Here is a 23,749-nt window from a genome sequence, read left to right on the forward strand (position 1 = left end):
TTGCTGCCTCGGGACAACCCCTTTAAAGCAAAAACAAGCTTTGTCACTGAGGGGTATAGAGGTGCACTACAAAGAATGGCCTGTAGGGGGCAACAGGCAGGCGTTCTGGTGCCTGAGAAAAGGGAAAACGCCCATAGGTGTGGTCAGTAAGTTGGATCTAAGGGTACATTCCTGCTACACCCAGGGAGATGTTGGCTGAGAGAGCCAGAGTGGACCTGTGCAGCAGAGTTAAGCTGCTGCAGGCCGGTGGCCTAGGACCGGCCAGAGTCCGGCAGGGGTGACCACCCTAACCTTAACACCCAGGTGGGGTGTTTATTTGGACTTTCATGCTTTGTTGAACGTTATATGGACTCTGTTTATGTTGGTTGTACTCTGAATAAAGACTGGCAGGAGCCAGGTTTAAAGGAAATCCGTGTCTCCAGAGAGTACTTCGACGTGGTCGGTGCCCATTCTGGCCTGAGAGTTGACGATCCGCAGGCAAGTGCACCCCGCTTGCTACAGGGGTTAAAGACCAGACACTTTTATATTTGCGTTAAAGTACAGGAATGGGTTCGCCATTTTGTTTTGGACGTTTTGGTATACAAGTTATATAATCTAGGATTACATGGTGGATATGGTGACAGTTTAAGTTTGCTGTGGCTAGTTTTCATTTTTTTATGTATATTTTATTCTGTATCTTTACTTTTTTTTACACTTTTGTGCTTATTTGTAACATCTGTCCCCATGACGTTATACAAGACCCCTGGGGAACATTAAAACTTTTTTTTTTTTCAATTTCACAATTTTCTGCTGTAAATGGAGCATCCATAGGAGCCCCAGCTACAGGGGAAAACATCCCACCAGTGGGACAGTAGTCACCGTCAGAGTTGGTCAGGGATCTGCTAAGACCCTGCAACTCTGACATGCTTGTGATCGCTGGCTTCAATAGAGGAAACTGTAGTGCCGCTTTCTACATTCTCTACTCACTGAGTGCTATGTAGCCTGTAAAAGAGAAGGCGGAAGTGGTTAAAAACTGCTTCTGTTTTCTCTTTTGGGCCCGTAGCCGAGAACCCGACCTTCTTCTGCTATTCCAGCAGCAGGAGCTTTAATCCTACATTGTATATTTACTATCAGCTGGGACTAAAGCCCAGGATCATACGGCGTATATTTATGGTGCTTGGTCCTTAGCGGGTTAAACCTAACTTTTCTTTTGCGTGAATACAAGATATTTACTAGGGCATGGTATAATCTTGATCACCTACCAGCAGCCCTTCTTTCCCTGCCTACATCTCTCTATACAATTAGACCCCCCCCCCCCCCCAAATAAAAAAAAAATGTGCAGTACTGTAAATAGAATGCAGGGACTATATGACAAATGCAGCAGGACTTATGGCATTCAAGTGAGGGCTAATGCCTATCAGTGTCAAGATAGGGAGTCTAACAGCATCCCCCGCACCCCAATCATCATCATCATCATAGTCCACTACAATGGAAAGTGGACTTTGCTGCCAGTCGCTGTCCTTTAACTATTCCATTAATGTTTCAAAATTGGAGGTTGTACCATATGTAAGCCACTAGACAGATGGATCTCTCATGTACAGAGACGTGCATCGCCCAATAGAGGGTGCTCCAGCATGATGTACCATGTTCTAGCCCCTGGAAGGAGCTTTGGCTTGTAGTACAGTACACACCAACTACCAAAGAGAGCTCCAGTGTTGGAAACAGATGAACAATGGCTCCAGACAGGAAAGGAAAGTCTGCTCAGGTGCTCGAAATGTCAGTCATAAGTAGATGCTGTTTTCTTACAGAGGAAATGGATGCAGCTGCAGCTTCTCTCTCTGTGAAGGTCATGCTGTGAGAGGGGAGAAGGAGCAGCAGAGAACACAGCACAGCTCTGCCACCACACTACTCGGCAAGCATGGAGAGAGGAAATGTTCTTTAACAGAAACCTACATATGGAAGGAAAGCAACTCAAAATCCAAATTACACACAACATTTCTGACTGCTCCACATCTACAGATGCACGAGGAATTTCGCGATTGCAGCTCTAGCGGTAACCTCTGATTTGTGGACATCTTGCTTTACTGCCTAATGTCATACCTGGGGTATAGGACCATCTTCTCCTTTAGCTTTTTCAAGGTGGTAAAATCCAACAGCTCTGCGAATTTATCCAGTTTTATACGAATGACCTCAGCTCCCTGACTGATGATGACCATTGAGCGAACGTCTCTACAGACTGGTGGCGACTGGAAGAGGCTCTAGTGGGGAAGATATGGCCATTAGATATCTCCTGCATAAAAGAAATGCTGCTGTCTGCTACCTTGAAGACAAGTCAAGTCTAGACTATGCTCTCGGTACTTCTGCAGACAGCCCTTGCTTTTGCTGTGTAACCCTTGTAAATAGGGGGTTCTGCCTCAGAAAGGGCAGGGTGGAGACCCATTCTAAGAGGCATACCGGTTTTTGTTTTTGCAAGGGTTGTCTCAGCATGGAGGGGTTGTAGTAGTCTAAATATCCACCAACAAGGCGGATATTTTTTGCTATGGGGCCCGCTCTCCTGTAGAGATACTCTGCATCTATTTGTACTGTATATTATATGTGGTTCATTTTTCTCTTTGTGTGTGCGCTATATCACTAATTGCCTGGTCTGACAATATAGGAGGTTGTTGATGTACCTGATCATGCAGCTGTCGTCCCTCCTTCTCCAAGCAGCAGCTGATATAATCTATGTCCACACCTCTCTGTAACATAATACATACCATGGATTGGTTTTAGATTATCTGGATTATTTTAGCACACTGGCCACTATGGATTGAGCTATGTTGGTAGATTGATCAATAGCAAAATTGGGGAGTGTCTGTAGGAAAGGAAACACACCCTTAAGGCCTCCTTACCACGGCTGTAGGCATTTTTACGCCCGCCAGCACCATAAAAAATGCATGAACGGGCGCACAAATCTAATGTTTGTGCGCCCGTTCAGATGGCACGGGCCCCGGCGCATATACGCCAATGCCGCAATGCCATTGCCTCCCCTTCCTTCCCCCTTGCCGGATCAACTCCTCTCCTTCCCTCCGGCTGTTTGCAATGGGAGTGGCCGGGATTGGGGCGGAGATAAGCACCCGCCCCTTGCCAGCAATGGGAGGGAGGCGGCAGAGCATAGCTCCGCCCCCATCCGGCCCCTCTTATTGCAAACAGCTGGAGGGGAGGAGAGAAGAGGGAGGGAGTTTAGCAGTCACGCTGCTAAACTCCCTCCCACCTCCCTTCTCTGGTCGCTGTCATGGACTCCCATAGGAGCCCATGCAGCGGCCAACATATTCCGGCCAAACAGATAGTTCCAGGACTATCTACTCGGCCTGACATGAAAGCGTTCGGCGCTACATTGACCAGGCCCGGCGCTTTTATGCCGCAGGAATATGGCCACGTGATCTGAGGCATTGGAATCTAATACATCAGATCATAGCGTATATTGGCCAGCCGTGAAAACGGTGGCTGATATACGCTCGTATGAAAGAACCCTTTTGGGTGAGGAACCCATAACCACTTAGAGCTAAACATGGCAGAAGAGTCTAAGCCAAATTTAGTTAGCAGCTTAGTGAGTTCCGAGCTCCTACAAGCCTTGTTACTGTTCTTTGGTGACCAGGAGCTAGGTCCTGCTGTTGGGATGTCTTGGTACAATGTCCACCAAGGACCAGGCTTATAGGGTAAACTGCTTCTTATTTCTTGACTAGAAATGAACATCTATTTACTTGGTTGCTTCATCAGTCTCAATTCCAGCATGGTCTGGAAATCATGCTGGATGTAGATGGGACTGAGCACCGCAGCATATCACCACCCGATTACCGTGCATAGATCCTTATACATGTAACATATAGTGAACCGTATTAAGGTACAGTATCATCTCACAAAGTACTGGCCGGGCTGTAGAGAATCTATCCTCATGTAGACGGCAGCCGTGAGATCACCTGGTAGCTCCAGATTCCCAGGATATTCAGCAGAGGAAAGTGGAAGGTCGCATTGAGAGGCCGGATCCTCCAAGGAGAAGGGCCTACAGCCAAGAACAGAAGAATACATCTCATGTTCCTGGATTGCAATATTTTTGCATATTTTCCTATGTCAAGCCTCTCTGCTCCACATAGAGCTGTCTCCAAAGTCAGAGGGCATGTAGTAAGTGTCCCACCAACCTCTGTCTAGCCTCACCTAGTATCTGAGGGTTCACTGCCTCCTGGGAACAAGATTCCATGAGCTTGCTGCTCCCCATATGTCCTCCCTATTGATGAGGTAAAGGATATGAGTGTTACAGGTTCATGAACATCACTTTTTATCTTCCCTGAATGTACAGTAATACATGAAAATCAATGACACCACGTTCTCCCGTCCCAGCGAGGGCGCAACACTGAGAATAATGCCATCAAGAAGACCTGAACTGATCTTGGGGAAAGTCAGTGAAGATAAATGCCCTGACTGCTCTACTCTGATCAATACTCAATTTGCACCTCATGTCTGTGACCAGTTATGGCCATCACTTTGCAGATTAAATCTATAACTAGGGTCGAGCAACTTTGTAAATAGTTTCTTACTTTACAGCCTACAGTAAACCAAACTTATCAAAATAAGCTGTTAATTAAGAGGTATTTTCAGACGAGAATGCATTATAGCCTGTTTGGACAGTTGAAAATACAATATTTCTTTATTTTTTAAAGCAAAACTAAACAACTATTTGAAAAATATCTTTTTTACTTTAAAAACAATTAAACCTATAAGTCACTTTCCGGTGATGGCCCCATTACAAAACGGTAGTAACAATGTGAACCATTCTATAGATGACATGTCTCTTCTAGGACAGGCAGCAGCTACAACCTAGACACCTTTCCATTCATCATCCACATCATCAGGTTCCTGCTCACCCTCACCTGTGTAGTTCAGCAGAGTGGATGTTCCCAGCAGAGGTTGGTGCTGCTTGATCCACTTGTGGAGTGAAGGACACTGGCTGAGATCCACCAGACGCAGGATTTCACAGCGCCCCTAATTGGAGCAGAGAGATATAATAATCTGGTGATCCAGTCATTTAGTGAAATAGTATAATGATCTAGGCATCTAAAGATATAGTAATCTGGTGATCTAGTCTTCTAGTGATCTATCTATAAATGATGACTGGATGACCAGAATACTATGGCACTAGATGATTAGATTAGAAATTACTATAATTTCGTGATCAAGTCATCTAGTGATATAGTAATACATTAAATCATGGATGATAAAGTAATCTGTTCATACAGTCAGCTAATGACATACGTAGTGATCTGGTCATCTGGCAATATAGTAATCTAGCAATTTAAGAATGGAATGATATATTATTCAGTCAGGGTAGGATTGAGCTGGGATCTAGTGGTACAGACTTCGGCCTTCTTCACACTGGGACCTACACACACAAAAAGTACACGCTTAAAAAAAATTGCGGCTCTTAGAACCAATGGATTCCTATGGAAACGTTCAGATGAAAGAATTTTAAGCACTTTAAAAAAATTGCACCTAAAATAATAGGACATGTGTGACTGAAATCCCACAAATTAAATGCCCTGCTGTGTGAAAAGATATGACCTGACCTATCTTTGGTGTGCAAAGCCCAGGAGTTTCCATAGACTCCTATGGGAGCTGGATAATAGAGGAGGGGGAAGGAAGATTAGCTAAACATTCCAATTGTTTAGATGAAACTTCTAAACAATAGGAATGGGAGATGAGGGAGTGCTGATGCGCCGCTAAACACAGAAGCACATTTAAAATCTCCCGCTTTAAGCTCCTGTTAGCCCCCACGGGCATGAGGGGACTCCCCAGGGCTTCCCCTTTTCCCAGCAGGGACTAACAGGAGTTTACAGAGGTACATTTTAAAGTTGCTGTGCAGCTGTCCCCGAAATCCAAACAGCAGCATCGGAGAGAAGAAATTCCCCTGCAGGGGAGAATGAGAGAATCCCATAGCGGTGAGAGAGAGGAGGCAAAGCTACAGAGTTTCCCCCATAGCAGTGAGAGAGAGATTGGCGGAGCTACAGGGCTTCCCCCATAGCAGTGAGAGAGTGAGAGAGGGGTGGCGGAGCTACAGGGCTTCCCCCAGAGTCGGGGAGAGAGGGTGGGACTAGAAGGACGCACTCTCTAGCCCCGCACTCTCTCTTCTTACTAGGAGGGAATCCATGGTAGAACCCCTCTAGCCCTGCCCTCTCTCTCTCCCCATAGTGGGGAGAAAATGATTCTCTGCAAAACATAATTACACTGACCTTCATTATGCATTTTAGCCCTCAAACCACCCGTTAATGTCTGTTGCTAATGGGTAGTTTAAGAGCTAAAAGGCATAATGACAGTCAGTGTAATGTACGCCCTGCAGGGGACCCTTCTCTCCCCGCTACAAGGGAATTTCCCCATAGCGGGGAGAGAGAGAGATGAAGGAAAGCCCCAGGGAAAAATCTAATGAGCTTCCCTTCATCTCATCTGGGCTGGAGGGATATCCCCAGCACCAGCGTTTGTCTGCAGGGGAGAAGGAATTCCCCAGCAGCAGAGGAATCCCTTATTCTCCCCTGCAGGCGAACCCTGACGTTGCGCTGCTGGGGATATCCCTCCTGCCCCGCTGAGATGAAGGAAAGCCCGACAGAGAAGGTGGTTCCCCCAGGGCTTTCCTTCATCTTTCTCTCTCTCCCCTCTCAGAGCAGCAGCGCTCTTTTTCAACGTCACGCAGCTCCCGATCGTGTGAATGGGCAATTTCACCACTAATTAAGCTCGTGGCTTGATTACAGGAAATCATCCATTTATACTATTTTTTGCGCGGTTAGACGCAATCTCTTTGCCCAGGTAACCTCGGCGCGATTTTCCTGCTCGTGTGAATGAGGCCTTAAATTTTCCCAGAACTGATTTTATGGAGAACTGCAGTGAAATCAGTAAGGAAAATCCCTAAAGATCCTTGAGAAGAACAAAAAGAGATTCAGCATGCTGCAGTTTTGTTCTATATAATGAACATTTTTGGTCGCAATATGTGAAAGTTACAGCAAATTATTGCAGTGCTCAAACCACAAGGGAAATGATACAAATAGGCTAAACACTAGACATCTTGTAATCTAGTGATCTACTGTAATTTAGGGCTCTATGGATTTACTTATTTAGTAAAAAAGTGATCCTGGAATCTGTTGTTAGATTCCACTAGGACCCCTGAGCTGCCGGTGCCTCTCAATGTAACAATGAACTCAGTATTTTATCTGGAAGTTGGTATCTGTATCCACCATCAACACATTAAAGTGGCAGCTGGAGGTTGGGATCCGCTGTAGGCTATGAGAATCACCGGGTCCAACCTTGAAATTACCTTTGTGACAAAGATTATGTTTTTGGTCTCGTGGGTGTCGTTCACCATGACTTGGCTGTGGTGACTTTCTTCCATCTTGCAATGGTCAGCTAGCGTCTGCAGGGTCTGATCAGACCAAGTGGAGAAAAGATCCAGTGATCTAGAATAGATTGAGTTTAGATGGAGATAATCCATAAGGTCTTATTGGATGCATCTCTGATATAATTTATATCGACTATAACCAGGGACTACATCTGCATAGAGTCCATCTGACCTCCATATGCTTGAAAAAGACCTGAGAGTGCGAAACGTCGCAGCTTCTGTGTTGAGGAATAAAGTTTTACATCTTATGGAAGAATCTCTTGAGTGCTGGTCCTTCCTGTTGGATCTCCATATGGTTCCTGACTAACCACAGTTTACAGGTGGAGTGACCGCACTTTATAACCTACAGATCCCCATTACCTGAAGAACTGGAATCGATACTGTAGCTCTTTCTGGAGTTCTTGGTCCAGTTTATTCTGGAAGAATTCTGTCCGATCGACCACCAGGAATTCTGTGTCCTCCATACAGATGACTGTCGCGTTTCTCCTCATTCCTTTGAGTAAAGCTACTTCCTGCACAAAAATGGAAAAAACGTTTTGAATGTGATGCCAAACTTGGATCACTGGTGCAAGCTGTCTGTACCCAGCCCCTATCTACAATACAACCCCCAAACCTGAGCAAAGAGGTAAAAACCCAGATACTCATGTAAGTGGTGGAATCCTTAATGAAGCAGAAAGCTGACGGCCCAGCATCTGGTGCACAGGGTGTGCATTGCCATTTTTGAGGCGCCATTTTCACAATCTCTCCTAACTCTACAGGCTAGGTCTGCATGCTAATTTTGCAGTAGCACGCATGATGCTATCTTAAAGCCTAATGAATAGACTAAGATTATGTTCTGATGTGACACAGATATCACAAGGAATCCAGCATTGTTCCTTCAGGGATAACCCAAAGCATTGGTGGTTGTCCTCCTAGCACTGTGGCATAACCTTGAGATGTTATCATAAAGCATTGATCTGGAACTAGAAGTACAATATGGAGTGTCTAGGCAAGTGATCTCTTACCTATGGTATCGCAAAACTACAACTCCCCCTATACTTGGTGTTGTAGTTTTACAGCAGATAGCTGTAAGTGCCATCCATAGATCCTGTAAGTCAATGCCTAAAAGTAGAATAACCCTGCTCACGTGTTCCATTGGGATACATACACATGCAAGAGGTTCCCCCACTTGGAGAGAGCAATTCTCACTCTGGAGGCCCAGTGCAACCATAGGTTACATGATCAAATGTATTTCTTCCATGAGCATTATGAAATTCTACACCACCATTTTCCCCTAATAATTGCTGATTTGTTGGGGCTTCAACAGTTCGGCCCCTACTGTCAACCTTCTCTGTGCTACTGAGGTCCAGAACAGGGAAACAGCTCTTCCCAGGCAGGACTTTTGGTTGCCCAATAAGTCAGGTTCTAATACTCTGTTTTGAGGTCTTTGACTTACAAAGTAGCCGCCTATAGATAGCAGAGAACATAAATACCCACCCCAAAACTGGCTCCTTTCTGCAGCAGGATGGGTTCTGGGTCCAGGAGGGCACTGCTGCCATCCTCATCTTGTGTGACTGCAATAACGCCTGAGAAGACAAAGTAGAAGCCATCGCCCCAGTGCCCTTTCCGCACTACAACCCGTCCACGTCCGAACCTGCCGGAGACATAGAAGTCCAGAAAGTAATTCTAAACAAGGTTTCCTAACATTCTGCACCTTTTGTACAATTAATTTCATTAGGCATCGGACATGACGACGTTCCTATTACTGGATCCCCCCATAAAATTGTTGGGGAGCTACTTGGCGCTTGATCAATTTCCTTGCAGAAGACAGCTAGGGTCCCAGAATGGAGCACCCCATGGTCGATCTCCTTCTAGGTTCTCTAAGGCTAAACTGACAACTAATCAGCTGCAAATAAAATCTTCACTTTTGACAATCGATTTCTATACAACCTGACTGTATAATGATAGAATAGTTTTACCTGCATTGATACACAGCCTAGATTGTCTAGACCATATCCAACTATAGCAAAACCACAGCTGTGAGAAGAACTAGGAGTGTGCAGGTTTTAAGTCTTTGGATAATGAGAAATAGGTTTTAATTCACCGACAGCAAGCAGACATTATGAAAATAGTGAGGCATTGATACGCATTTATAAAGTTGGAGAACTTTGAACATGTACAGTGATTAAACTTTACATACAACCAAGACATCTCGCTAATAGTGGCCATAGAAGGCTGAAGGTAGAATTTAACCCCTTAAGGACACGGCCTATTTTGGTGCTGACGACCAAACGATTTTTGGTATTTTTTCATCTCCATTTTTCAACAGCCATAACTTTTTTATTTTTCCGTCGATGCGGCCGTATAAGGGCTTGTTGTTTGTGTGGAAAACTGTAGTTTTTATTGGTACCACTTTGGGGTACATAGACTATATTGTAAAACTTTCAGAATTTTTTTATGATCGTAGGGAGAGAAAACTCATCAATTCTAGATTTTTTTTTGTTTTTTTATAGCGTTAATTATGCAGCATAAATGATACACTACATTTTTTTCTGTGGGTCGGTACGGTTACAACCAAAGTTCTTATTTTTTTTTAGGTTTTTCCACAATAAAAACCCTTTTTTAGGAAATTATTATTTTTTTCTAAACTCACTGCATTCAAAGTCCTGTAACTTTTTTATTTTTCATGAACGGAGCTCTCTGGGGGCTTATTTTTTGCGAGACGAGCTGTAGTTTTTATTGGTACCATTTCAAGGTACATATTTTTTTATCACTTTTATTGCGTTTTTTGGGAGGCAAAATGCTAAAAATTAGCATTTTGCCTCAGCTTTTTGGCGTTTTTGTTTTAACGCTTTTTGCCGTGCAGGATAAAAAAGCGTGTTCCATTTATTGTACGCGTCGTTATGGACGCGTCGATGCCAAATATACGGGATTTTTTTTAATGCTAATATGAGAAAAAGCATAAAAAAGGCTTTTTCTTTTACTTTTTTTTTTACATTTTTATTTTTTGTACTTTATTTTGCTCTTATTTTTACACCGTCTGTGTCCCTCTGATGGACTTACACTGCAGCCCTAATGATTACTACGATAAGGCATGGCAGGACTTCTCTCCTGCCATGCCTTATCGCTTACTATAGCAATCTTAGGCAATGGCAATATAGGATGCCGGTATCTGGCGTCCTGTAGCCATAGCAACCAGCCGGGCTCTCGCGATGTTATCGCGAGAGCCGGCTGGAATCGCAGAGGGAGCGCAGGGAAGGGGTCAACGGCGGGTGGGCGCATCTCCGATGCCCCCCGCTGTCGCAGCGGGAGGCCGCCTACTAGTGACAGCCGGCTCCTGCTGTGGGATAGCGCGAGATCTGCTATGATCTCGCGCTATCCCTATGACGTAAGGGTAAGTCATTTTGCGGGAAGTACCCAGCTCCCATGACGTACCCTTACGTCATGGGGTGGGAAGGGGTTAAAGTCAATGTTACACGTTCCAATCTTCACTCTACCACAATCCTTTTGTTTTTCCTTAGGAGAGGATCACACTCAAATAGTTTCCAATAGTCCCACTTGGTCAGTGTATAACCAACCGTATAATCCTGCCCTCTATGCCCGCACTGACCTCCTGTAATAGGCGACTCTGGCCAACATGTGCTGCATATGAGTACTGTATCTCCGGAAGCTCAGGATGCCCATCATCATACTGCGGATGAAGCGGATGTCACATGCTGCCCGATCCTCCGGCCTCTGCAGCGCTATTGCGATCGCCTTCCCAGGAAAGATGAACTGTAAGAACAGCCAGAGGTCCCCCCGTGTGAAAAAACACCTGAATTCCACATAGCCCCCCTATAACGATTACTCAGAATCCCACACCCCTCACCTCATACTGACTCTTGAATAAAGTCACGTCAAATGATAGCTCTTCCTTCTTCTTCTTAGTATTTTTTACCTTGGAAAATAGTGTAAAAGCATCATGTTGATCACCACAGCTATAGTGTATATATACTGTATACCAGCACATACATATATAGCCATTCAGCATAACATTAAAACCACTGATATATGAAGTAATAATATCATGTTGACATAGAATTCAGGATACGATGCAGCAGATGGAGTAACCAAAATGTACAATATTTCTTTAAGAAGAAAGGAATCAAAATAAAAGTAAAGAATGGAATGACAAGGGTTAAGAAACTAAACTTGTACCTTTGATTCACAACATACAATAAAAGAATATGCTTTTATACCTCTTATGCAATATCGTTAACACAACGCAATGCAGTCTCTTAGGATTTATTCACACGAATGTATATCGGCCACTGTTTTCACACAAAATGCCTATGCTCATGCCAAAGAGCCCTTATAAATACAGTGTACCCAACCCCCCCACTCACCATGTGTCTATTATCTCACACTTCCATTTGTGACAATCACTCAGTCTACATACAGAGGTTGGAGGAACAAGGGTTTGTTAAACAGTCCACTGTCTCCGGTGTAGGACATCTTCTGCAGCAGGCCTGCTGATTAATAATTAGTTTTAATGTTGTTTGGGGTGTGTACCCAATGTCCCCTACGAGGCCGGCCTCACTTACAGTTTTCTGCATGGGAGTCGCAGCTACTACTGACCCCCCAGCTTGTTTGTGGCTAGGAACACAACTCTACCACTGCTTTCCTCAGTCTTTGTCGCAATCTAGCTGTTCCCACCAAGTGAGGGCTGTAGTGTGGCTGCTCTCTACCTTTTGGCTCCAGGCAGTGGGCACAGCAGCCCTTTAATCCTCTCCCCAAGTGTCTGTGGAGCTTCTTCTTATTCCTAGGCAGCGCAGTCTCAGCCTCCTGACACTCCACTCTGTGCCACAAGCTCTGCACAGTTCTGTTCTCCCTGCCTTGCTCACAGTTCCCCTGGGCAGCCTGTTGCACACCAAAAATTGCCCTTTTTATCTCCTGGCTTAAAGGAGATGTCTCGAGGAAGCAGTTAATTTTTTTTTTTGCCCAGTCCCCCCCATTAAACATACATTACAAAGCCCCCCTGTAAATGACATTTCTAGCTGGTTCGTACTTACCGTTCCAGCGTTTCAGCAACTTATAAAAGTTTCCTCAAGATGGCCGCCGGCTCTTTCCCCGTCGCTCGCTGCAGCCCGACGTGCGCGCTCCCGAGACGCCGCCAGCTGTGTCTCCATGGCAACCGGACGCATCGCAGCCGCCGACCAGACGCCCCGCAGCCGCCGACCAGACAGCAGGTAACCGGTGCTAGCCCCCGGCTCCCCAGCGCTAGACCCTCAGCCCAGGTGAAGGCCCCGGAGCCCAGCGCTAGGTTCCGGAGCCCAGCGCTAGTTCCCCCGGCCTAGCGACAGCCCCCCCGGCGCAGCCCGGCGCAGCGGCAGCCCCCCCCGGCCTAGCGACAGCCCCCCCATCACAGCGGCAGCCCCCCCCCGGCCTAGCGACAGCCCCCCCGGCGCAGCCCGGCGCAGCGGCAGCCCCCCCCCCGGCCTAGCGACAGCCCCCCCATCACAGCGGCAGCCCCCCCCGGCCTAGCGACAGCCCCCCCGGCGCAGCCCGGCGCAGCGGCAGCCCCCCCCGGCCTAGCGACAGCCCCCCCATCACAGCGACAGCCCCCCCGGCGCAGCGACAGCCCCCCCCGGCGCAGCCCGGCGCAGCGGCAGCGCAGCCCGGCGCAGCGGCAGCCCCCCCCCCCGACCCATCACTTACCTGGGAGGCTTCTCGGGGCTGCTGGGCTGGGCTGGGCTGGGCTTCTCCGCTGGGCAGCTCCAGTTTCTGCACCTTCCTCTAACAGAGGATGGTGCAGAATGGCCGCTTCAGCGCGCTCCCGAGCAGTGACAGCTCGTCTGCGCATGCGCAGAAGAGCTGTAGCGGGGAGCACACTGAAGCGGCTCGTGCTGAATGGAGAAGACCGGACTGCGCAAGCGCGTCTAAAAAAGCAAGCTGCCAGCAAATTTAGACGGAACCATGGAGACGAGGACGCTAGCAACGGAGCAGGTAAGTGAATAACTTCTGTATGGCTCATATTTAATGCACAATGTACATTACAAAGTGCATTAATATGGCCATACGGAAGTGTATAACCCCACTTGGTTTCGCGAGACCACCCCTTTAAGCCAATCAGCTTAGGTCCAGCAAGCATGCTCAGTTTCATTGCTCCACAAGATGGCGCAGATTTTGGCACTTGCGGTGATTTGGGCACATCTGCACAATCAATCTCCATAGCGACTTAACCCTTTAGAGTAAGCCACTTACAATAACACCAATTATCTGGTGACAAAGGCATATATATACACAAGATATATTTGGAAGAAAGTGACTCTGACAAGGGCCAAGTTCTGATGCCTCAATGACTGGGTCAGATTATCTCTAGGATGGCAGGTCTTGCAGAGTGTTCCCTGTATGTATCGGTTAGTGTAGCGGCCCAGAACACCATCCTGGTTCCCTCCATAAATGTCATACATGTTTTGTTCTATGCACTGCGCAAAGCTTGTCTTGTCATATCCTGTGTGTGCATTGCACAGCTGCGACACTTTAGAGGTTAACTCTAATAAAATCATAGCCTGCCTGTAAATGTATCAGTCTGTCATGTCATGTGGTATCAGAGAAGGTATAAATAGGAGCGCCTGAGAGCGGTAAAAGGTTCTAGGTTCCATCTTCACTGTGAGTGCCATCTCGTTCAGGGACCCAAGATAATGCTAACACAGAGCCACATGGAAGCACCTTCAGCTTCCATGTAGGTGAAGATGGAGGAAAAGGAGCGATATCCCGTAGCGTTTGGAGTGTGGATGTGAATGGAGTGAGTCCCAAGATCCTATAGAGACAGAGAGCAATTCCAATAATTCTGTATACAGGAACCCACCGTACAGGACCAATTCACACTACAGGCTTTTCCTGTGCGTCCGTCCAAAGTCAGGATCACCGCACAGAAGTACGTTATTGAGACACACAGACACACCCACGTGCTTGCTGTGCGGGGTGTTTATGGTCTAAGCCTTCCTTTAAATAATTGTCTGTGGAGTGATCCCTACCCCCCTTCCTCCTCTTGAGTGCTCCCAATCCAGGACCGGTGACATATAGATAACGTGGACTGTAGGACTGGTTTTCATCCTGTGTATTCTCCCCAACCTCTGAGCTCTAGTCTGCTGTCACTTAAAGAGAATTGTACCTGCATTGACTTGAATACCTGTTTGTAAAAGTTTTATTCATTAAGTAAAGTTATACCGGGCCCTAACCGTTCCTGAGGACCCTAGGTACTATACACAAGTCTCTGTGTTGTTTTCATTGTCGTGTAGCATACTAGTGTGTGGGAACGGTGACGTCACGAGTGATAACTACTACTACCTTTATCAACCCGTTTATTGGCATTCCCTATCCTAGGGGTGTCGAAGCTATCCTGCAAACCTACTCTAGCTTTGCCTGTGTGTTATCCCTCTGAGACCAGAGCCTGGTAAGTGCTGCCGTGACAAGCCAACACTTAACCCTCCCAGCTCTGCACATTAGTCAAGTGTCTGGAGTCATCCCTCTGGGGTGTTGCATTAGTACTTACCAAAAGTGGACCAAGGAGGGATAATCGGTGAAACAGCAATGGGGTCATGAGCACTCAAGGCTTACTGATGTGTGTAAGGAGTGACATGTAGTCCGTCTGGTCCGATCCCATATAAGAGCGACTGTAGCACAAATTACTGATAGAATTCCTGCTGCTATGATAGAAAGGCACCAGAACACACAGGACATCACAGCTCACCATGTATGGTACGGCATGACCTCTCTCCAACACTGATCGTGCCTACAGTGGGCATGTGAGCACCAGAACTGGATCATGGAGCAATGGCAGAAGGCAACCTGGTCTGATGAATCATGTTTCACATCATGAGGGCTGCCAGGTGTGTTGCTTACCTGGGGAAGAGATGGCACCAAGACACACTATGGGAAGAAGACAAGTCAGGCGAGGTAGTGTGATGCTTTAGGTGATATTCCGGTGGAAACCTTGGGTCCTGGCAATTATGTAGATGTGTCATGTACCACCTACCTAACCATTATACATATAAGTACCCCCCTTCATGGCAGCAGCATTCCCCAATGGCAGTGCCCTCTTCCAGCAGGATAATTCCCCTGCCACACTGCAGGAATGGTTCAGGAACACAACAGTGGACAAGGTGATGTCTTGGCCTCCACATTCCCCAGATCTCAGATGGATTGAGCATCTGTGGGATGTGCTGAAAAAACACAAGTCCGATCCATGGCAGCCGCATCTCACATCTTACAGAATGTAAAGGATGTGATGCAACATCTTATGCCAGATACCACAGAACACCTTCTGGGATCTTGATCCAAGCCTCGATGGGGCAGAGCAGAGGGTGACCTTCACAATATTAGTCAAGTGCTTTTAAAGTTAGGGTTGATCATTGTATATCTACATATACCAGAAGTGCATTATGGTCTTCTCATGATATAACATCTTCTACTGACCCGATTTGCATAACTCTGCTCCTGAGAAGGGAATCCTGACATCCCAACATTCCCCCAGAATGAAGATCCTCTCGCTTCCTCTGCAGTCTGGGTGAAGCATCTGATGGCAGCTTGTAAGAGTATAACCTGGTGCACCGCGTGCTGGAGAGTCTGCAAAGCAAGGACATTTAGTCACATTACATGATGGAGGTTGTAGTGCTCTGTGATTTTATGTGACAGTATCACACATGGTAGGATTAGATACAGGACCCCAGCAGAACCGTGTCCTTGGCAACATGGAGGAGAAGCTCAGACCTGTCATTATTCTCCGGTCACCCCTTGACTACGCTGAGATACTGAATGATGTGTTTATCCTGAAGCTCTATGACAACTAATAACTGATTAATCCAGAGCAATGATCCAGGTGAGCAAGGGCACAACAGACATGCAATATATACATTACTAGCAGAACATGGACCCCTCCGTCTCTATGGACCTCCCCTACATGTACGCCAAGGCGCTGGGCCAAGAAAGACTATTTGTCTAAGTTTTTACATGCGAGATGAAATTTTTCACACCTGTAGTGTCCAGTGATGGATCCTCTGATTTCTTTGGTAAAATCTATCAATAAGTAGTCTCTTCCATAACCGAGCTTTCAGTCCTGCATACGCCTAAGGGTTCTTTCCCACTAGCGTATATCGGCCCGCCGTTTTCACGGTCGGACGATATATACTGTGATCTGATGCACTGGATTCCAATGCATCAAATCACATGGCCGTATCCCCGCAACGTAAAAGCGCCCGTTCAGGTAATATAGCGCCGGGTGTTTTTACGTTGTGCCCAAAAGATAGTCCTGGAACTATCTTTTAGGCAGGAATACGTCAGCCGCTGCATGGGCTTCTATGGGAACCCATGGCAGCAACTAGAAGTGGGAGGAAGTTTAGCCGCGTGGCTGCTAAACTCCCTCCCTCTGCTGTCTTACCCCCGTGCAGGATCACCTCTACTCTCCTTCCCGCTGGCTCTTTGTAATGGGAGGGGGCGGGACAGCGATGGAGATAAGCACCGTCTTGTCCTGCCCTCTCCCATTGCTGTCTGCGGACAAGGGTGGGACGTGGGCGGAGCTAAGCTCCCACCCTCTCCCCGCCCCTTGTTCATAGTCATCAATGGGAGGAGGTGGGATGGGATTATGCTTAGCTCCGCCCACTCTCATTGCAAAGAACGAGCGGGGAGGAGATCAGAGGTGAGCCTGTGATGAGGAGGGAGGGGAAAGGGGTGACGGCATGGTAGTCTCGACGTATATGCGCCTGGACCTATGCCGTCTGAACGGGCGTATAAACGTTTGATTTGTGCGCCCGTTCACCAGTTTTATCTCTCCCAATGTAGTGTATATCAGCCGGACGTTTTCACGGCCAACCGATATACGCTTGCGGGAAAGAGCCCTAATTGTGCTGCTTTTATGCAAATTCAGTCAATTTTGGTGTACACCTGCCATTGAGTTGTACTGTGACACAATGAATGACTTTACGCCTCATGACCTATGAAGTTGCTCATGGCCTATTTTGGAGTAGTCACTTAATTTAGGTGATACTCAGAGTGTAGAGTAGCCTTATCAATCAGGTATGCCAAATTGTATATACGATGCATCAGAGAAGAAAACGCATGAAACAGACAAGATGGAGTTTCAAGCTTCTCTTCGGAAGCACATTGATAGCATACATCTTATATATAGTAATCTTGGGACTGACAGGAGCTAATCACGAGCTTGCCTCACTCCGTTAGCATCCAATCAAAATATAATAAGCATTTCATAGTGAATCATAGTAAAGTTATGGTAGCTTCATAGAGGATTCTTATGAATAATGTTCTATTGTAAGGAGATATAATAATTAAAGTGAAGAATGACGAAAATCATGGAGTACATACGCTAGGAATAATGCCAATGCATCTGGAGGCATGATTACAAATACAGGGACATGTCTAGTTAAAAATAACAGTTCATTCATTATACTTGTTGCTTTGTGAGCTGTAATGAAGGAATGATGTAATGCAACCTTAGTCTAGGTTACTTTCCCACCCTGGAACTGAATAGTGTCACACAGCTTGCAGACCCTAGAGATAATAGACAAGGATAACTAGAGTTGTGTCTCGTTATCTGTGAGCATTAACCCTAAATGTCAGATGGTTTGTCTAAAATAATAGGGTCTCATGTACCTGGGGTGGTTCACACAGCCATTGTATAGAAGATGATGACGCAGTTGTCATGTGTGATGAGCTTGGACTATCAATCATCCATTTTCACTATTAGCGCGGTTCCAGACGGCCGTAGGCACAACTATGCTCACCGGTACGGAGCATATTTGCGCCCGAGCGATGGAAATTTATTCAGCGTCATAGCAGAAAAAAACTGCGGAAAGACAGGTCCTGTCCTATGTTTCCTGCATGTACTTAATACGTGCGCCAAAATAAAAAAAAACCCTGATGCTCCCAGCCATTGAAATGGCTGATTAGTCTAATGAGTTTAATATGTCCTGTGCAATTATGCAGTGTTTCACACATCTCCTAGCATATTACATGGGTTCTGTTCACTGCGTATTGTGTTTGCAGATTTTGCGTGCGCAAATACGCCTATGTGAAGCCGCCATTAGTGCAGATTTGACGGCTGCAGGTTAGCTACATACGCATTATGTATTTTCTGCTACAGAAAATCCACAGCAAATTCGTCCTGTGCGAACATGCCGTTACACTACATTCTGCGCCTTTGCAGAAAACCCTGCTCTTAACACTACATAGTTACCGATGAACTGCAATGCTTTAAGGGGTTGTCCACGATTAGTGGACCCTCCGCATGGAATTTCATGGCATTTACAGTTGCAAAGTGGATGAGACTTTAAAAATCTTGTCCACAAGCTGCAGAGATAATGCTCACACAACCTGTGTGGAAATTGACATGCGGTGCAAAATTCAATACTGCAGCATGTTCAGCGGCCGGGGTCAGACCTTTGGCCGGGGGAGACAGAGGGAATGCAAGATGGTGTGAGGTAATGATGGCGCTACCATCTCCTCTGGTACCTCCAAACACACGGCCCAGCCTAGCTGCACGCAGGGGATAAAATTAGCAACCGTGCTATAGAACTTTTGGTACTTATCTATTCACGTGACGCCAGTGCCTCTCTGAGTGATAAATCATCTGAGTCAAATAAATGAGTCCACAGTCAAAGATGTAGTTTCAAATTGCAGGCACATGGTTTTCTTTTACTTGAAAAATCAAAGTTGGAAATTCTAAGAACAACTTATGACAGACAGTCTTAGGTACAACACTTAGGTAAAAAAGAGTCACTCTTTTCCTGTAGTACAGTCGTTATCAGTCTCAATTATCTGATCATAGAACTTTTGAGAGAACACTCCGGACATGGAGGGGAAACACTTATTTCTCATTGATCACTCACTATGTCCCTTAGGGCTTATTTAGACGACCGTTTATCGGCCGGGTATTCACGCCGGCCGATATACGGCGTCCCTCTCTGCAGGGGGAGGAGGCTGGAAGAGCCAGGAACAGTGCACTGAGCTCCCGCCCCCTCTCCACCTCCTCTCCGCCCCTCGGCAGTATTTGCAATGGGAGGGGGTGAGACAGGGGTGGAGCTGAGTCCCTGAAGTTAGCTCCGCCCCCACCTTTCTCCTCTCATTACAAATAGTGCTGAGGGGCGGAGAGGGGGCAGGAGCTCAGTGCACTGCTCCCAGCTCTTCCAGCCTCCTCCCGCTGCAGAGAGGGACGCCGTATATCGGCCAGCGTGAACACCCGGCCGATATACGTTCATCTGAATAAGCCCTTAATTTGCTTCTCCGGTGCAGTTGCTTATGTGAAACTTGTCATCCGACCTGAAATAACGAGTCAGTCTCTTTTATCCAACATGCAGTTAGGCAGGGGAGTGTGTGATACCATCCGCCAACTCCTTACATAGGATACAGTCTCTAAGCTCCATTCCCCGGAGGGTATACTTCCCATCTCAATTGGGAAAAGGCCTGGAGCTCTGCCCAGGTAGAAGCGGTAGAGCCACCTGCTCACACCTGCTCAGACTACATCTCTACTCTCCCTCGACCCTACTAGCTCCGCCCCCAACCCCTCTAATGACCAATCACACCACACAGAGCAGGTTAGGGAGACAGAAACACCGACACCACTAAAAATGGTGACACCAACACGAACACAGTACATAACCCAACATACACACAAAGACAATACAACTGGCATAGACACACACACCACCTAGAGGTACCCTACCACTGGGCCATCACACATGTCAATTTTGACAAAATTCACCTCCAATTGCACAGGAATACGCAATAAAATCCGCATCAAAATCCACACCAAATGGTGCAGGATTGGAGGCAGGTTTCCCATTGCTGATCTGCTGCAGAATGCCCATTGTGGACATTCTGCTGCCAATCAGCCCCCATGTGGACCCAGCTTCATACTTTTAATTAATTGATTCCAATATTAAAAGGGGTGGTCCAGTTTAGAAGATACATTGCGAAAGTCCTATTAGAGAATTATTATTTCGGAAGGGTCCCCATTTAGGACCCATCTATTAGAGGAAAAAGAGAGCAGGTAAAAAGTGCATCTCTCTATCTTTGGAGGACCCGACATAACAAAGCATTACACAAACAGCCAATCGATTTTAATGAGAACAGTGTAATGCTTCATATCCCCTGTGGGGGCGCTGCAAGGATATTTAACACAGATTACAGCTGCTCATTGGGGATCTCAGCTATAGAATATTCCGTAATCAAGCTTCTTGTCAGGAGACCCTTCTAACAAAGGGACATTATCCAACATAGAGAATCCAATTAAGTAATTAGGAAATTGCCATTTACATTGTTGTCTCACACATAACTGTAGTTTCGGTAAAGTTCAGCCTTCGGTATAAATGTCATTTACACAAATTGTTCTATTGGATGTTTCCGGTAACAAGATTACGATTCATACAATAAAAGTTTGTGTCCCTACAAAGCTGGAGATCATATGGCCGGAGCGCACCTGTATAGAAGAGGTATCACATATCCGAGTGGGAGGTGGCTGAACCTGTGCTGATACCTCTGTGGCAGCCACCAGATTATCATAAGGGTGCAATGACACGTTAATGATGTCACAAGTGTTCCTTAATTAGCAGCTCAGTAATTGTCACTCACAGAGGCGCTGAAATTTCAGCCTACTAATAATTACAGCTGTTTAATTGGGTATAATTGTACCATGCAAATGACTCTTAACGCCGTAGCAACTAATCACAATATCAATTACTACAACTTAAGGGCTCTTTCCCATGAGCGCATATACGGCGACGGTGTTTTTATGTTTTCACGCCTGCTCCGTATAAGCGCCTGCATAGGCGTTTTTCCGCGATCGTCCATTCACACGACCATGAGCATCGCTTTTAGCGAAAAAATACGCCGCACCTTGGAAAAGCCTCACTCTGCCAAAGTCCTTGGGACGCCTTCCAGTGCCTATGTAGAGGCACCCATAAGCTTTTCGGAGCGTTGGACGCTGCAAAAATGCCCCCCTTCCCCACTCTCTTTCCCTGCTCCCATAGGAGTCTATAGGACCCACTGGCATATACTGGCCAAAATATAGTTCCAGAACTATGTTTTGGCTGAGCATATATGCGCCGGATGCGTATATATTCTTTTTTTGGCGCTGACGGCGTATTTAGATGCCGTATATTCGCCCATCTGAACGCCTGCATTGGAAATCAATGGTTCACATGGGTACCGTATATGCGCCTGAGCGTGAAAGCGCACCATATATGCGCTCGTGGGAATAAAGCCTAAAAAAAAAAAAGTATAGCAAAAAGAAGACAAAAATAGACGTTAGAATTAAGTACATTTTTAAAAATGATATAAGAAATCCAAATAATGGGGAAAAAAATAAATCATAAAATGTATATAAAATGTCATATACAGAAAAAAACTATAAAAACATGTTCCAGATAAAAAATATCTCCCCAAAAAACTAGAAATAATGAAAATACATAATACAAACTAAAAGAAAAATATATGATTAAAATATCTTTAAAAATTGTGAAAAAAAACTAAAACAACTCAATAATATCAAATAAATTCCGCAGATTTCATGCTTGTTGCAGTACGGATTTTTTTAGGCTATATTCACTGTACCTTGCCCTGTCTGCTGGAGCCGGGGTACAAGTCCTGTGTTTCGGCAGGTGACATGCTGCAGCAGCTTGGTTCCCGTTTGTCCTGTCAGCCAGACAGAAGCCGCACACTCCCTGCACTAGCCACACACCAAGGGACAGCCGCGGGCTGAGGGACACGGCTGCCTCCGCCTGGCTCACCAGATGGATCATATTCCTCGTGTTATTAACTACTTGGTGACTTTGAAGTATTGCAAAGTGTTGCAAAAAAAAATAAGTGAACCCTTTGGAATGAGCTGGATTTCTGCATTGATTACTAATAAAATGTGGTTTGATTGTTATCCAAGTGACACTTATAACAAACAGTTGTATCTCTAGCAACAGCTCTTCTATCTCTTCATCCACAACACATCCATGCTTGTCTGAGCCTCTCAACCTCTGTTGGAAGTCACTGCTCCTAAAGGGGCATCTGCAGGTCATTAAATCCAAGGGTTCACTTACTTTTCCTCACTGCAATGTGGATGATTGCTCTATGTGCTCAATAAAAGAAGTGAACAACACAACTGTGTATTGTAGCTTTAGGCTAAATGCACACGGGCGGGAATTCCGTGGGGAGATTTTGCGCAGAATTTCCGCCGTTGCACGCTGCCATAGGATTATCTATGCAGACAGCCGCGACTCTGCTCTGCGCATGTGCGTCTGTGCGCCACCTGGCACATCGCAGAGCAGAGAGAAGACGCCGGAGGAGGTGAGCCGCGGGTCACTGCAGGGGCATGGGCCGAATCCCGCTGCGAGAATTCTCGCATTTGAAATCGGACCTGGCTGTCTGCATTCACCCTTAGGCTTTATTCTGACAAGCGCATATACGGCGCATCTTCACACCCGGGACTCATGTGAAGCATTGATTTCCAATGCAGACGTTCACATGGGCAAATATACGGAACGTAAATACACCGGCAGAGCGAAAAAAAAGAACATATATGCAGCCGGCGTATATACGCTCAGCCAAAACATAGTTCTGGAATATGTTTTGGCCAATATACGCCGGCGGGTTCTATAGACTCCTATGGGAGCAGGGAAAGAGAAGGGAGGGGAAGGCATTTTTTGCAGCGTCCAACGCTCCGAAAAACTTACAGTTGCCTCTACATAGGCACTGGATGGCATCCCGAGGATTTTGGCAGAGCGAGGGTTTTCCGGCGTGCGGCGTATTTTTTTGCTAAAAACGACGCTCGCAATCATGTGGACGAGAAAACGCTGGCCGTGATCACGGAAAAACATTGATTCAAGCGCTTATACGGAGTAGGCATGAAAACATAAAAACGTTGTCGCCGTATATGCGCTCGTGGGAAAGAGCCCTTAGGGTGCATTCACACGAGCATAGGTGTATTTACGTTCGCACGTCCGCAGCGTCTAATCGCTGAAAAGAATGTTTTTTGCCGATCACGACCAGAGCTAAAAAAGCGTATTCTCGTCTGTTCCTACTTTTCAAACTATCTTTTTGGCCATCGTATATGCGTCGGCACGTATTTCGTGTGAATGCACCCTCAGGGTGCATTCACACGAACATATATCGGCTCGGTTTTCACGCCGAGCCGATATACGTTGTCCTCATGTGCAGGGGGGAGGCTGGAAGAGCCCAGGGGCAGGAACTGAGCTCCTCTCCGCCCCTCTACACTATTTGCAATGAAAGGAGACGGAACGGGGGCGGGGCTAAGTTGCGGGAATTAGCCCCGCCCCGTTCCGCCTCTCCCCATTGCAAATAGTGCAGAGGGGCGGAGAGGAGGCAGAGAGG

At 46.4% G+C, this 23,749-nt stretch overlaps 1 protein-coding gene across 1 annotated transcript in view; it reads right to left on the bottom strand.

Annotated features, from left to right (window-relative positions):
• The window catches only part of LOC136586495 (cyclic nucleotide-binding domain-containing protein 2-like), a 27,904-nt gene extending 5,845 nt beyond the window's left edge, over positions 1-22,059 (bottom strand). Inside the window, exons 1-12 of the mRNA XM_066584608.1 lie at positions 21,983-22,059; positions 15,836-15,985; positions 11,244-11,312; positions 10,986-11,149; positions 8,873-9,029; positions 7,757-7,908; positions 7,316-7,454; positions 4,887-4,998; positions 4,174-4,243; positions 3,880-4,021; positions 2,652-2,717; positions 2,080-2,237 (exon numbers count right to left, since the gene is read on the bottom strand). Coding sequence (XP_066440705.1) covers positions 2,080-2,237; positions 2,652-2,717; positions 3,880-4,021; positions 4,174-4,243; positions 4,887-4,998; positions 7,316-7,454; positions 7,757-7,908; positions 8,873-9,029; positions 10,986-11,149; positions 11,244-11,312; positions 15,836-15,985; positions 21,983-22,036 — 1,433 coding nt within the window. The 5' untranslated portion in view covers positions 22,037-22,059. The remainder of the gene's footprint in view (positions 1-2,079; positions 2,238-2,651; positions 2,718-3,879; positions 4,022-4,173; positions 4,244-4,886; positions 4,999-7,315; positions 7,455-7,756; positions 7,909-8,872; positions 9,030-10,985; positions 11,150-11,243; positions 11,313-15,835; positions 15,986-21,982) is intronic.
• Between the last annotated feature and the right edge of the window lie 1,690 nt (positions 22,060-23,749).

The sequence above is a fragment of the Eleutherodactylus coqui genome, chromosome 12, assembly GCF_035609145.1.
Source record: "Eleutherodactylus coqui strain aEleCoq1 chromosome 12, aEleCoq1.hap1, whole genome shotgun sequence".
Taxonomy (NCBI): Eukaryota; Metazoa; Chordata; class Amphibia; order Anura; family Eleutherodactylidae; genus Eleutherodactylus; species Eleutherodactylus coqui.